The sequence below is a fragment of the Thunnus maccoyii genome, chromosome 4 (genome assembly GCF_910596095.1).
Source record: "Thunnus maccoyii chromosome 4, fThuMac1.1, whole genome shotgun sequence".
NCBI classification, from domain to species: Eukaryota; Metazoa; Chordata; class Actinopteri; order Scombriformes; family Scombridae; genus Thunnus; species Thunnus maccoyii.
Genome location: NC_056536.1, coordinates 19,463,151 through 19,479,320, shown reverse-complemented (window position 1 = coordinate 19,479,320; position 16,170 = coordinate 19,463,151). Strand labels below are relative to the sequence as shown.

The 16,170-nt window shown below is 40.3% G+C and overlaps 1 protein-coding gene across 2 annotated transcripts; it reads left to right on the top strand.

Moving 5' to 3' along the window:
• Window positions 1-104: 104 nt before the first annotated feature.
• On the top strand, window positions 105-16,150 carry LOC121895517 (solute carrier family 26 member 6-like). Of its 2 annotated transcripts, none has more exons than XM_042408728.1 (20): window positions 105-248; window positions 1,789-1,936; window positions 2,702-2,841; window positions 3,837-3,947; window positions 4,061-4,233; window positions 4,355-4,519; window positions 8,215-8,367; window positions 8,545-8,627; window positions 9,463-9,610; window positions 11,105-11,218; window positions 11,357-11,434; window positions 11,553-11,648; window positions 11,753-11,859; window positions 11,946-12,015; window positions 13,268-13,360; window positions 13,544-13,654; window positions 13,755-14,108; window positions 14,249-14,303; window positions 14,529-14,659; window positions 14,776-16,150. In XM_042408728.1, the coding sequence occupies exons 2-20, from the start codon at window positions 1,797-1,799 to the stop codon at window positions 14,800-14,802; spliced, it is 2,349 nt and encodes a 782-aa protein (XP_042264662.1). In that variant the 5' UTR covers window positions 105-248; window positions 1,789-1,796; the 3' UTR covers window positions 14,803-16,150. The 2 variants fall into 2 exon arrangements, with proteins under 2 accessions (XP_042264662.1, XP_042264661.1); XM_042408727.1 differs by having other exon boundaries at window positions 105-264.
• Window positions 16,151-16,170: the final 20 nt, after the last annotated feature.

Below are 16,170 nucleotides of genomic sequence, written 5' to 3'. Positions count from 1 at the left end.
CGAAGAAATAGAGAAAAGGTGAACAGGAGAATAGGCAAGGAGCTGATTGGCTGGGGGAAACACTGGCAGCAGGGCAGGGCTGAAGAGGCTGATTCAGGGCAGGTGTGGAGGGAAGAGCAGGCTGGGGAGGAGCACAGGAGGCCAGGAGGCCAGAAGGCCAGGGACCACAAGAAACAACACGACAAAGACAGAAAAAACAGGACAGTGACAGGATTGAGACAATCACAATGATGTGCAGAAAACCTGCTGTATGTGTACTGTCAAGTAAGAATCACTAATATGCTGACTGTAGGGTGCGATCTAGGGAAATAGTAATGCTAGAGAGTGAAAAAAAAGAATCTACAAAAGGTTTAAGATTTCGAGTGGATAGGAAAAATACTGCATTTTGTCAAAGGCAACAAAGGCAGTTTGCTGTCAGAGGGCTACAAACTGCTCATGTATGTATCAATGGGATCCTGATCAGATTTAGAGTTCTCCTGCAACTAGGTAATCCAGCTTGAACCTACTTGTCTCAAACATCCATCACCTCTCTGTTTACGTTTCAAAGTATGCTGCCCCTTTTCTCACATTCTGAGAAACAAGATAAACCTCAATCAATAATGAAAGTCACTTTGACCCTATTAAGACCCTATTAAACGTTAACCAGCTCAACGTAAACATAAATAGATGATTTGAAGGAGCCTGTCAGGAGGGTGACTGATGAATTTGTGTTTTAAGGTTACCTGGTTCAAAGGTAAATATAACTTGGTGCTTTTCTCTACCAAGTTTTGAGGTTAGAATGTTATATAAGGTCCTTTTTAAATATAGACAGACATATGCACATAAAGTGTAGGATCATATGATCTGTGCAGGTCTGAATTTGTTCTTATATTGAGAATGTGTTTTCTTTTTTTTATTCTGTTTTCAATGTCTAGTAAGAAGTACAAATTCTTTTTATTTAGTATTGACACTTAACATGTTATGTGTGACTGAAAGTGACCTTACAGTATATTTATAGTGTCCTGTGATTAGAAAATTATCATGTTGAGTGGTCTCTTTATTCACAGATGACAAGAAGACAAAAACTGGCAGTACAGATGCAATTTAAATAGTAGTAAAGACACAGGTATGAGAGAGACTGAACCATTTGATTCAGTTAAGGAAAAGGGTCTCCTTTTGGTTATCAGCAGAGTGGACTTATTTTAGTCTCAGTGAACACTGAAAAAAAATGTGGACTGCTAAATTCCATAAAACATATTGGGCAATGCCAGTGGCACAATATGTCATGACTTTGCTGCTGACAATGAAACTATTCCTACTTTATCTCCTGGGTGAGCAAAGCAGCCATAAAGATAAGATGTGTGTGTTCTCACATGCATCTGTGTGCGTGTGTGTGTGTGTGTGTGTGCGGTGTGTGTGTGTTTCAGTGTGCCACTCACATCAAGTTTTACCAGTTTTTACAGTTTACCAAAGTTCAACCTTTCAACTGATGTTTTAATTAACTTAACCACCATAGGGTTTCATTCAAAAAAAAAAAGCACACATACACACACACACACTTTACCTCAGGTGTGTGTATAGGGGGGTTGTTCTCTTATAAGGGCAGGAAAGGGACAGTCACTCCCACAGTCCAAAAAACAAGCACTGTCAATCAGTATAGAACAGTGAGGAGGCTTCACTCTCACTGCACGGCGTTTGTCTTTGTGCAACTGTAACTGGCCTTTCCATTCAAGAGGACCCTCAGGCAGAAAAGAAGGAGCTGAGAAAGACATCAGCTTCACAAAGTGTCTGCTGAATTTGGTCAAACAGGCGCTGACATGGAGGACAAGGAATGTTCATCCGTGAAGTATTTTGTGCGACGGGAGGTTCTGAGTGAGTTACGTCTGGAAGAAGTGGCGCAAAAAGGAACATGGACCGAAAAATCAACCCTGGGCGATAATGTGAAAGAGTACCTAAGGTAAATATAGAGATGAGAGTCAGGTGTGCAGGCAGATTATAAAACTAGATACACAATGATGCATACTGACAAAAAGGATGTGTTTAGGTGTGAATGTAGTTTTGCATGCTTGTAAATGTGTTTGTGTGTGAAAGCATGATGGGGATGATTAAAAAAAGACTGACCAACAGTTTCATCTGAGTCATTTAATGACGATTGATGAGTTCACACTTTTATTTAGTTTTAGTTGGACGCTTCAATAATAACTTCTGATACATCATATAAGACTCTTAAATAAATATTAACCAATCACAACAGCACATGACATATTTTAAGACCAAATGTTTCCAGTTCAATTATTGCAATGAATGAATGGAGATCTTGTAACATTTCAGCAGAGGAGGATTCAGTTTGTGTTTCTAGGCAAAATATTGTTTATGCAGACTTCTATTTTAATATTCAGCTCACTACAACACTGAATCTGTCATATGTAGTGAAGAGTAGCATAACGACATGCTGGTGTTATCCAGTGTGCCACTGTTTTACAAGGCCGACTGATAAAAACTGTAGCAGGTGTTACAACTCTCATGTCTCATTTGATGATACTTTAGTTGTTTTTTACAATTGCTACTTTAAAGCTAAAAACTTCAGACATGTTTTCTAGGTGACTTTGCAGGTAGACACACAGTCTCCCCACTCAGTGAAAAATTTGGATGTGAAATTGTGTGTTTAAGTGACCTCAGTATTAGATACTCAGTGAGTGTATTTCTGGACCGACTGTCACAGGTGTTCGGTGCCCAGGGTGAAAAAGACAGTGCAGAGCTGGGTGCCTGTGCTCAGCTGGCTGCCTAAGTACTCCATCAGAGAAAATGCCTTGGGAGACCTGATCTCTGGCTGCAGTGTGGGCATCATGCATCTACCGCAGGGTTTGTATGTGTGAATGTGTACAGTGGAGCGAGCTTGAAGTTTACCTACATTGCAACTTACAAACATAGCAAACCTGTCATTTGCATTTATTCATTTTCCTGCCAAGAGTTAGATAAGAAGATCGATACCACTGTCATATTCATCAGGTCATTATGGTGAAGCTACAGATAAGAGATGCTTAGCTTAGCTTAGCATAAAGACTGGAAACAATGGGAAACAGCTAGCCTGCCTCTGTCCAAAGGTAACAAAATCCACTTTATAGTACTACTAAAGTTGACTATAAACATGTTTTTTGTTCATTTAGTCTGTACAAAAACTGGTGTGAGCAAAAAAAATGTGGTTTATGGGGGCCAATATGTGCCAGACTATTTCTTGGCCTGGTGCAGTGACTTCCTGGGGTTGTTAAGTTACCTTTGGACAGAGCCAGGCTAGTTGTTTACATGTGTTTCCAGTCTCTATGCTAAGCTAAGGTTCCCATTTTTTAAAGTCTGTCTTAAAACAATAGTCAGTAGCCAAATGAACACTGACACATGTTTTTCTTGCTGTCATCATTCCTCCTGTCCATACCGACTATTAAGAGATCCCTTCATAATGCACTTTCAATGTAAGCGATGGGGGCCAAAATCCACAAGCCTCTTTCTGTACAAAAATATATTTAAAAGTTTATTTGAAGATAATATGAGGCTTCAGCTGTCCAAATAAGTCAAATCAAGTCAATATCTTTCAGAGTTAGTCATTTAGTGGCAAATTTCCTCTTTCTGTTACAATCCTTCAACTATAACTTAACAGGAAAACACTGTTGAGACACAAAGAGGGAACGGTTTACTAAAACTGTAACTGTGGAAGAGATCCACTTTATTTGACTAACTGAGAAGCCTCGTATTATCTTCAGATAAACTCTTAACTTTTATCAGTATGACCAGGAGGAATGATTACAGCAAGCAAAACCTGTTTCTATGTTAATTTGGGCAACTGACTGTTTTTTTGCCCCCAGGCATGGCGTATGCTCTCCTGGCCTCTCTTCGTCCCGTGTTTGGCCTGTACACCTCCCTCTACCCGGTGCTGATCTACTTCATCTTTGGTACTTCCAGACACATCTCCATTGGTGAGTGAGACAGTGTGTGCAGGTGGATGAAAGAATTGAAAGAAAAAAAGGTGATGGCAACACGGATAGTCTTTGTGCATAAATATGTGTGCGTTTGTGTTTTTTATGTTCAGGTACGTTTGCTGTGATCAGTATCATGGTTGGGAGTGTGACGGAGAGGCTGGCACCAGACAGTAACTTTATGGTAAATGGCACCAATGGGACATCAGATGTGGACATTGATGAACGAGATGCCTACAGAGTACAGATAGCATGCGCCCTCACAGTCCTGTCAGGAATCTTTCAGGTGTGTGTCTGTGTGTGTTTGTCCATTTTTGCCAAACTGAAATGTATTGAGGCGCTAAGCAACAATTTTGATGAATATTTTCTACTTTTGCTTAACTGTCTCTCTCATTACCCCTCCTAAGATCCTGTTGGGTGTGGTGAAGTTTGGTTTCGTGGTCACCTACCTGTCTGAGCCGCTGGTTCGTGGCTACACCACAGGATCTGCATGTCATGTGTGCGTCTCCCAGCTCAAGTACGTGTTTGGAGTCAAACCGTCTCGCTTCACTGGTCCTCTCTCCCTGATTTATGTGAGTATGTCATGTATTACACAACTCATACACACCTGGGATCTCATTTATAACCAGTGCGTACGCACAAAACGGGGGCTGAAGGAAGCGTACGCAACTTCCAACACAAAAGATTTGATCTATAAAAACAAACTTTACGGGAGAATGTGCGCACCTGTAGGCTACGTAAACTCTCACCCACGCATACAAACATTTTGGAGAGTGGCGATGCAGATGGTGTGGTGGTGAATTGAAGCCAGATTATATAATAATCCTCTCACACATATAATTCATTTAATATCAAACGTTAATTATAAACCTACACTATCATAAACATTCAAACCAGCAGTGTCTGTGATTGCAGATGTAATGAGCCATAACTATTACATAAGCATCTCAGTTTGAAAAGATAGAAGCAAGCTCAAACCTTAAATCAAAGTCCGCTAAACATTTAATCAGCGCTGTCTCACCTGGAGCGCAGAGGGGAGGCTCAGCTGAGAAGCGGCACAGCAGCTGGTGAAATCAATGATATCAGGATGTTGCAAGTGGCAGGATTCAAGAAAGTCTTGCTCTTCTTTCCCCGATATTAAGAGTGAATATAATGATTCCTTTACACCTCAACCACATCAAATGACTGATGAAATTATCATCATCGGTTGTAGAAATCCAACATTACATCAAACGTAACTTCAAAATAATTGCAGAATAGAGCGCTAATTGCAGGCTAATTTTAATATCTTCCAATACTGTGCATATATCACCAGGTATGATTTTAGTTTTCATATAGTTTTTGTGTGAACATGACTGTGCTGTCAGGCGCAGAGCACACTGGAGACACTGCGGTGGCTGCCACACACACGTTCTCCAGTCACCAGCATATCTTGACCTCCTGCACTCGTATATGGACTGTGTAAATTAGAGGAACACCTGTATGCTGGATTTTGGAGTAAATATAATGAATGCAGTGTTTGTTGTATTTTAGATATGATATTGAGTGTGTGGTGTAAAAACTACTTAAAACTGGTTAACTACAGGCCGCTGCAGGGTGTGGTGAGAACTTTAGCAGAGATGTATGACTTTACGATCCACTGGAATGTTTATTGAAGTTGTATATGGTTGTTCTTTGGTTACACACATAAATTCAATACCTCAATAAGTCCGAAAACGGGGAAATAAAACAGTAAAAGTCCATTCACGACGGTTGCGGTCCTTCCTCAGCAGCTGCCGAGCTCAAGCGAGCGAGAGGGCACGTGCGTTGACTCTCGACACTGATTGGTTAGGCATCTCAAAAGAGACTGATTGGTCTGGCGAAAGAAACACAGGTAAATCAGTATTCATGAATAATTTTGCATTGACCATTTATGATTGAATGTGGGCGTGTAGAGGGCTGGATATGAGGCTGATCCACGTGTGCATCTTTCCAGGTGAACTGTGCATTGTAAAGGGAAATATGCTTGCATTCATGCGTACGGACTGTTATATAAATATTATTATTTTTTGGCGCACGCCATTTTGTGTGCACCTACACTTTTAGTATAGATCCTACTCACTGTTTTATAAATGGGACCCCAGAGATTTACTGACAGACTCACAGTGGGTGGACATAAATACACATTACATGATAATGCAACTGCTCTACAGTAAATAAAACTTGATAATGTTTAGTTTATGTCGGGACTGTCAGAGGTTTCTTTAAGTTAGACATTTTTGACAAAAATAAAAGCCTGCAATCACCCATTCCCAACATAATCAAATTGTCAAGGATAAAAAAGACAAGAAGAAAAAGTTTATTTCATTGAGCTCCTTAGGGGAGACCGTAAATTGGCAGATCTTCAAGTCAGGTAAACAGGTTAAAGCACACAATAACAAAACAAACAGACAGAACTGTCTCAAAAAACTATTATATAATTATATTATATAATTATATAATTATATTAAACTTGTAACTAACTATGACTTTTACAGCTTGATTGCATTTTCGAGGTACTTGCACTCAAATAAACAAGAGCTAATACTAATTTTATTACACAATTACTCCGACTGATCAGATCTCTGCTCAGGTTGAAGTTCGGTGGAGTTATGCAGGGAATTACATAATGTCACTAATGCTATGCAGTAATATTTACCATAAAGGTGTAAACTGTTCCATCCTAACAGGTGCAATATAACAGGAGAGTGAGGAGTTTGTCAGTCAATGTGAGGCCCAGTTTATATACACCCACACAGTCCTGAGAAGCACATTTTACCATATGGAATTGCAACTTATACTTCATATAAGGATGATCTTTTTCACAGCAGACATTTTGACTTGTCATGGTAGGAAAAGCACATGTGTTATGAATAACAAACGATGGCTCAGTTTTATGTTCTATTCAAGTGTCCCAGTCAACCATAACTGTGTGACAGCATGCACAACACCAGGGCCTTGAGACCGAAGGAGCTACATGGAATACAGCCATTATTGATTTTATTATTTACAACTGTGCTTTTCCTACTGTGATATGTCAAAATGCTTTCCTTGAAAAAAAGCCCGTTAGAATAAACTATAACTGTTTGTCAAAATGAGTTTTCAAAGCAACATTAGGTACAAAGGTACAAAGAGGCTGGATAATTGCTGTCTGAATTTCTGAAGCATCAGTCACAAACACTGCAAAACTGTGTTAATGTGGCACAGGGAAAAGTTTCGGAAATTATGGTAATCAGTGACAGAAACACAGTGCACCAGTAGGCACAAGTATTGTTAATCTCAATATCTCATGGTTTAAGCTTTGCACAAAATGATTAACATCCATCAAATATCTCAACAGAAATGATGTGTGATAATTGAATCACGATGAATCTTACTTACAAGACACACAGCTGGAAGTTTAACAAAGAGCAAACAAGAAGGGTGTCGCAGTAGGTTGGTTTGTAGTAGGCAGCAGAGGAAGGACCCAAATGCAGACTATAGAGACAGGCAGGGACAGTTCAGCGAGTTTATTGTCAAAAATGAGGATACAAAAGCTCACAGGCATCGCTGACAAGTCCAAACAGTCCAAACAGTAGTAGTATTAATTCCACAGAGGTGCAGGGATGAGAGACGGAAAAGACAGGCAAGCAGGTGCTGATATGTTAAAGGTCCAGGTAACAGAAAACAGAAGCTAGAAAGCACTGACAAAAAGCAACATGACAACAAAAATTTGACAAGGGAACAAAGGATCTGGGCCTGTATATGAAGTAAGTGGCTGATGAGGGGATTAGGTGCCAGTGGGGAGATGGGCGAGTGAGGGGAATGAGGCGATTGTAGTGACTGCAGGGCAGATGGGAGTGGCAGGATCTGGAAAGCAAGGAGAGAGGTCTGAGGACATCTGGTGGACTGGTGGAGAATAGCAACTAAGGGCTCTGGGAAAGTGAGTTATTAATGATGTTCATGTCTTCTTCATAGTTAAATCTGCAGTTAAAGGGACAAGCTAAAACAAAAAAACTCTCCAGTCATAGTTGTACATATATATCCTGTCTGTCTTTGCCAAAAATGTTTGCTTTCTTACAAATCTTACATGGTATGTTACCATAAAGTGTTACGGACATTTCTATAATTTTACCCACTCCTTCTACTTTGGTGCAGCAAGATGGTGAAACCAGCAGGAAGACCACCATTAAACCTGTGGACACTTTGTTGCTTTCTAGACTACATGTGCATTAACTTGATCCACTGTCCACCACTCTTCTCCCCACAGACTCTGTTGGATATTTGCGGGCTGCTACCTCAGACTAAGGTGCCGGAGTTGGTGGTCAGTCTGGTGGCGCTCACTGTTCTCATTATAGTCAAAGAACTCAATGCCTGCTACAGACAGAAGCTGCCTATGCCTATCCCAATAGAGCTCATAGTGGTGAGTACTCCATCTTGTTCAACATATGTGTTCCTCTGATAGTCCAGCAGGGGGCATCTTAACCACAGTGATCATTCTGGACTGGGATTGTTGCCAAAAAGAGGTAAAGTAATAATTTACCTCACATACTGAACCAACATTCCTTGTGCCTTTGTTTTTTTGTTTTTTTTTAATCAGATCATTGCAGCAACAATCATCACCCACTTTTGTGGACTTACTAGTGACTACAACATCGACGTGGTTGGAGAGATTCCCAGTGGGTAAGTGTATCTTTGTGAGTTTGAAATGTTACAAATGTGTTTTTGTACCAAACAGAAAGAGACACAAAAGGGCGAGAGGTGAGAGACAGGACAGCTGTCAGTGCAAGACTGTTTACAAGAACACAGATAGGAATGCACCAAATTTCCTGGTTGTCAGATACTGTATGTGGAGCTTTTGATAAGCCATAGTAACGGTAACACACCCTACAAAGCAACAAAGGGTCACAGTGTATGTTTGTGTGAGTTTCTAAAAAAGATTCCTGGAAAAGCTCCTGTGGTGGAAAAGGTCAATAAGTGGGTTGAATTTCCCCCAGAAGGCAAGATACAGAGATGTGTAAACGTAGGATATAAGTGCAGATTATTGTAATACATATAAAAGCTACTCCGAGCTTTCCTCGTGTTTGTCTTTAATTTTAGATAACCAACAGCTTTTGAATTCTGGCTTAGTCATTTTTTGGTAAGGATTAGGGTTTGGGCGTCTCTAAAGTATTGAGAAAGTTCATGTGTTTGCCAGCTGCAGAATGTGTGAGATACAGTATTTAACAGTAACAACAGGCTACACACAGCCTATAAGGGCAAGACTGGATTCAACAAAAGGTTGCACATGCTGCTGGAGACAGTCACATCAACATTTAGGTCAAGAAAGCAGCTTGCAAGAAGCTTATTAGTTCCATTACATTTACTATCAAGATGTTTTAACAGCCGCAGCAAATATGAAAGTTGCCCTAATGCCCTGAGCTGTTTGTAGAGTGGGCTGTGTGTGTGAAGACTCTGTGTGCTTCACAAGATAACAGTTATAAAAGCCTGAACCATTCACTTTGTCCTCCTGCTCCAGGCTCAAGGCCCCTCGTGCTCCTGACGCGACTTTGTTCTCACAGGTGATCGGCGATGCTTTTGCTATTGCCATTGTGGGCTATGCCATCAATATTTCTCTGGGCAAAACATTTGCCCTCAAACATGGCTACAAGGTGGATAGCAACCAGGTGAGGCATAGGCAAACACACATGAGCCTTTGTGCATACACACACACACACACACACACACACACACACACACACACACACACACACTCACAAACAACTGTGAGAGTTATCCTTGGAGTTTCTGTTCCTGTCTGACTCAGACTTGGGCTAATATTAGACTTTACTCTGTTCAATCACAGTAGGTGACTGTCATTTCAGTGGAAAAATTACTCAAGTCGACCTGGATCAAGCTGCACCCAACAACAGAGTTGTTTTTTTGTACATCTATTTGTTTGTGTCACTCAGTTCTGTTTAAATCAATTTAATTCAGGTATTTTTTGGCATGAATTACAAAAGCAGTAAATTCTTTCCGTTCAGATTCAAATTGCAGCCATGACAGCGTGACAAAAGCAACAACAAAAATGGTTTTATGCCATACTAATTACTAAATTGACAAAATCTTTTTAATCATGGCTGTCTTTTGTTTCTAAAGCTGCAAAGAGCAGATTATTTATTTTACTGTCAGCGTGGCAAAAAAAAGAAAAGAGGTTTCCTCTTATTTCCTCATCTAAAGTCATTTAATGCATCATGAACGTCTGGATTATATCCCAATAGTAATGACAGACTGAAATTGGATCACCCAAAGCTCTTAAGGAGCTGGCCAAAGATGCATTTAAGCCAGTAATTATATAAGTCCATTTCCAAATGTTATAATGCCTCAAACATCTCCCAGTGCATAACATCATGTGACAAATGATTCCTTCCACACATACATGGCCGACATGCATAGTTGCGGTTCCAGTAAATTTATTTTTTTGCAGTTTATGTGCACAAGATAGATCAAATATCAGTTTGGGTTACATGATATCCATCAGATGAAAATTAATGAGGTGTGTTTAAATGTTGTTAGAATAAAATGGAGATAGGGAAGCAAAGTTTTTCTCATCTGATTATTCGCTCTTTGCCAAACCACAGCCTGAGATTGAACTGTGCTGTCTTCTTTTTGCTAGTACATCAGGTCATGGCTTCACTTTATTGGAAAAATGATTAATATTCCCTTGAAAACAGATGCATAAAAAGTCAGAACCTCTAGTAACCCATACACTCTCTACTTCTCCTTTTTTTAAATCTCTTATTCTTGTTTATTGCACACAGACTTATTCATACATACACACATTTGCAGAGGCATGTGACTGAGATCATTCTGCTCTGGAGAGAGACAGGCTGAGAGCACTCAGAGCCTCTAAGAGCTGACCTGCTAAATCATTAATGCCAAACAAGCTTTATGCATTAGGTGTACCTTAAATATGCTTGGCACCGCTCTCAACGTGTCAGTGATGTGTTGACATGACCATGAAGTAAATGAACAGTATACTGATGTTATTGAACTGAAGAGTCCAGACATAGGTTGACCAAAGTCACATATTAATAGCTTCAACTATAAATGTCAAACCTGTAGGTGCGTTTTATTACTTTCAACTGAAATGTTGTGTCTGTTTTGCTTTTTTTTTCTAGGAGCTGGTTGCTGTCGGTCTCAGTAACACTATTGGCGGCTTTTTTCAGTGTTACTCTGTGACTTCCTCCTTGTCTCGCAGCCTCGTCCAGGAGAGCACAGGGGGCAAGACACAGGTAAACACACAAAAACACATCTGTCACTAACAGCACAAATATCTCTGATTACATCTTATTCTTGCGTTCAGCTTAGTCATTTATTGTACGGTGTGTGTGTGTGTGTGTGTGTGTGTGTGTCTGTGTGTGTTTTGTCAGGTTGCAGGAGTGATTTCGTCCGTCATTGTGCTGATCACGGTTTTGAAAATAGGTGCTCTCTTTGAGGACCTCCCCAAGGTAACACTGTGATTCCTCTATCATTCCTCTCTAATGATCAGTATGTCTCTTGGTAAGCTATTTAATAGCAAATAAGGATGTGTGTATACGTGAATACATCTGTGTGTGTGCTTCTCAGGCTGTCTTATCTACAATAGTGTTCGTGAACTTGAAAGGAATGTTTAAGCAGTTCGAGGACTTGCCTCAACTGTGGAAGACCAACAAGGTTGATTTGGTAAGACTAAATCCTCTTTAAGGGCCGTTCTGTTCAGTTAAATACCGTGTGAACCGTTTAGTACTTTTGACCCCGCTGACTGTCGGTGTTTTGCTGCCCTGTAGATGGTGTGGCTGGTAACATTCACAAGCACTGTCCTGCTCAACCTGGACTTGGGTCTGGCTGTCTCAGTTGGCTTTTCCATGCTCACTTTCATCTTCAGAACGCAACTGTAACTATACAACATTAAGTATAAATAAATATGATATTCTGATGAGATTTTCAGAGGAGTAATTTTGTAATTTTAACATCTTTCAGGCCCCGCTACTCTATCTTAGGCCAAGTGAAGGGCACTGACTTGTATCTGGATGTAGACACCTACAAGGAGGTAAGAATGTTTTAGTGATAAAAGAAAGATCCTCAGTACTATATTGATCCACTGAAAGTTAGGGTCAATACACCCAAATTATGAAGAAACATTTAGTAGGTAGATAGCTTCGGTTTTATTATTTCTGAGATATCTGCCTCTTAGAATTCTACTGCCACCTTTTAAAACAGTGATGAATGTCTTTCCAGAAACAATGTCCAAGTTAAATAATCTTCAGAGCTCCTTGTCAACAGTTTTCAGAGGGACCATTTCCATGTAGTTGTCGATGTTTATGACATGCTAGTGGTATGGCTCTAGGGATGGCAGTGTTGTTCTGTAGGGCAGTCGGTCTGAAAAGACTAAAATTCTCAACAACTACAACTGCTGGATGGATTGCAATGAACTTTGGTACAGATTTTCATGGCACCCAAAGGACCAATCCCCCTCATGTAGAGCCTCCAGCAATTCAGAGTTTTCACTAATCATATTTTTACATCTACTAGATGGATTGGCACAATTTATTTTTTTACACATTCATGGTTCCCAGATAACGAATCCTAACTCTGACGGAGGTTTACATTTGTAGTTTTGGGTGAAATGTGTCTGTTGGATGGAAATTTGGTTCAGACATTCATGCCCCCCTCACGATGAATTGGAACTGACTGATTAATTTTCCATACACTAACATCATCAGGTATTTTTTAAAAATTGTCCAAATGGTTTATGACCAAATACCTGTAAAACTAATGACATGCTTGAAGCCTCAGCTGTACTTTGTGTTTAGTGCTACTTAGCAATCATGCTAACACACTAAACTAAGATAGTGGACATGGTGAACATTATATGCTAGCATTTAGCTAATAGCACCGCTGTGCCCAAGTACAGCCTCACAGAGCTTCGAGCATGGCTGTAGACTCTTAGTCTTGTTCAAATGTGATTTTTTTTCATTGCTGTGTGCCACAAACAAAATTTCACTCACATTAATTAAACTGTGGTAGTAACAGAAATCTTGAATTACAAAAAAAGGCAAACAAAAGCAAAACTAGTTGCATTACTAGATACCTCTAAGGGTTAATATGATTTTACTTCAAAATTTGGTTGAACTGACCCTTTAAGACGAACACTGTGGATAGAGTTATACCAACTTGCAATCAATAATTGGTAGGAGAGCTCCATTTAGTCCAGCAATACCTGAGGGACGTAAAAAAAAGTGCAGATGAAAGCAGAACATGGTGTGAGTTTCTGAACTGTTCTTCATGATGTGTCCCTGCAGGCCAAAGAGATTCCAGGAATTAAAATCTTCCGTTCATCCGCAACTATCTACTACACGAACGCTGAGATGTACTCGGAGGCCCTGCAAAAGAAGGTGTGTGTGCATGTGTGTCCATGAATGTGGGTGTGTGTTTGTGTGCAGGCTTGCATTTGATTACAAGATGTAGTCCCCTTCTGCTGTTTACAGCACCCTTAATTGCTTTCATTATCTCGCTTTCTCTCTCATACTTGTCTCACTTTCTCTTTTCTCTAATGTGATGTTCGGCTTTTTGTGCAGAGTGGAATTGAAATCGGGAAGCTGCTGACAGCGAAGAAGAAGCGAGACGCAAAGCTGAAGCGTGAACAGGAGAAAGAGAAAAAGAAAGCTAAAAAGGAGGCAAAGAAACAAGTATGATTACCTTAATGACACGTTTAAAGACACTTCAAGTAAATTATGAATTTGAACTTAAATGTCACTAATAGTTATTTCCACCCTTTCAACCTTTTAGCAAAAAAAAGCGGTTGGCAACCTGTCCAATGGCACGCTTTCTTTGAAGGAGAAAAATGAAGAAAATGTCTCTGCAGGACTGAAGGGACAAAGTCAGGGGAATGGTGTAGCCTTAAGCTTGACAGAAACCTCTGCAAATGGCTTCAGTAAAGGCCAAGTAAACTGGGCCTACAAACATGACACAGCAATGTCAGACTCAGATTCAGACACGGCATGCCATGGTGATGATAGCATCACCCAGGTGTCACACCAAGATGACGATGAGAAGGGAGGGGCCTCTGGCACACACAGCATCATCTTGGACATCTCGACAACCAGCTTTGTGGATACAGTCGCTGTGAAGACCTTGAAAAATGTATGTGTGTGCCACACATATTTACACTGAATCATCAGATATTTTGTCGAATGTAAATAAGTGACCAAGGAGAGCTTTTATGCTTAGAAAGAATATACGTCAGAAACAAATATAAAGCGATATCTGTATTTTTCTTACAGACATTCAGGGACTTTGGAGAGATTGATATAGACGTCTATCTAGCGGGCTGCCAAGGTGAGTGGCACACCAGACAAAACATAGACAAAGTTAATGTCCTTAATGTGGAGTCAAAGCACTGAAGCTTTAGATAATGAATGCGTCAAGGTCTCAGCCTCAGTGGCGCCACATTGTTCCCTCTCAGAAACGTCAAACATATTTAATTTTATAATCACAAAATGCTTCTCCTCATGCTTTAATGTCATGCATGCTTTTCTGTCTGTCTGTGTGCTCAAATATCAGCCTGTGTTGTGGAGCAGCTGGAAATGGCAGGTTTCTTCTCAGAGTCGATCCCAAAGAGCAGGCTGTTTGTCACAGTTCATGATGCAGTGCTCCATATTCTTAAGGGGAAGGAACAGACGGACTTCATCCTCGTGAGTTTAACACCATGCATATTCATTACACTCCTCATCTTTTCCTATCCGCTGTCATTACAATAATATATTCAGAAATGTTCATACCCGTTGCCCAACATCCCTTTCTTTTCCAGGATGTTATCTGCAGCACCCATATGTGACCAGCAGGGGTCAGACTGTTCCAACTCTCACCATCTTCCTCCTCATCCTCCTCCTCTCATCCTGATGGCTGCTCCATTGCCCACAATTGGCCGTCATTGACTCCTCCCCCTTCAGCGGGGGAAAATGCACCACCTTGACACTGCGGCCTGTTGCCATGGAAATACAGGGAGCCGTTGCTGTGGCAACAGGCTTTTTATGATATCGTCTAATGAGATAGCCAGCAATACGTCACTGCAGCTCTCTCGCTCTGTGGTGTGTGTGAGAGACAGAGAAGGGGCGGGGGTTGAGTGGGAGAATGTAACACAGGACTAATAGGAGTCTGTATTTATAGCCTGTGTGAGAGAGTAGAGAGGGAGTGAAAGGCTGACTGTAAGGTGAAACTCATATCTGAGAGATGTTGTCGTGAAACGACGGTGTGTGTGCATGTGTGCGAGTCTGTCTGCTGTCTGACTGTCTATATTCTGCTGTCTTGGCCTTCCTGTTCTTTTAGGAAAGGAAAAAAGCAAATGTCTTCCATGATGAATGAATAAATTGTAAATATTTGTCATTGATATGGCTGAGCCATTCCCTCTGGGAGGGGTTCATGATCCTTAGATTACCATTAATTTGCTCCAAAAGATTGTGAGACTCATCTGAATTGTACATATTGTGAAATAGGTGTTACGTTTAAAAAGAGCAGCAGCTTTTAAACACAGTGTGGGTGTGTTCATAGTCAGTACTCACACATCTGATTCCCCTGACATCTTGAGTGCCCCTCTATTTCTGGGATCCTGTGTCATGTTATCATCTGATATCACAATTATCTTCTAGCATTTGCAAAACACTGTATTGTAGTATTTCCCATGTCCAACATCAATTTGGGTAGGCTACCAAAAGAGCTTTGTGCCAAGCCATAAAGACTTTTATTTTTTTGCTTTAAAAAATGTACGATGTTGAAGAATGTTTTGAAGTTCTGCATGACAGGTGCATTCATGTACAATTCAATAGATTGGAGAAATTAGTTTCCTCAAAGCAAAGCTGTTTTTAAGCCGACTTTCAGTAGGATGTCAGGGCTTCAACCTGAAGATAACACCGATAGCCAGGAATCCTCTAATTATTTGATTCTTGGGTTAAACACTCCACTGTAATAATGCCAAGTGAATTAAATAAACTTAAAATAAATTACAGGACGCACATATTTCCTGTTTGTCAGAGTGAGCTGCTCAAAGTTGAGCTCACCAACTGATTAAACTTCTAGCTAGAAGCTTTACAAAGCAAATTGTCTTTGAAATGTCTCTTGGAGTTTTTTTTATACATGTGTAGAGGAGTAATATTTTTAATGTGATTGAACAAAAATCTGTACATATCTACTGTAAGAGTTATGAATA

Bases quoted from the DNA above. Each gene is read 5' to 3' on its own strand.
- LOC121895517 (XM_042408727.1), top strand. From the start codon at position 228: ATGATGTGCAGAAAACCTGCTGTATGTGTACTGTCAA. The intron at 8,368-8,544 runs GTGAGTACTCCA...TTTTTTAATCAG, and splicing joins TCCCAATAGAGCTCATAGTG to ATCATTGCAGCAACAATCAT. The intron at 12,016-13,267 runs GTAAGAATGTTT...GTGTCCCTGCAG, and splicing joins ATGTAGACACCTACAAGGAG to GCCAAAGAGATTCCAGGAAT.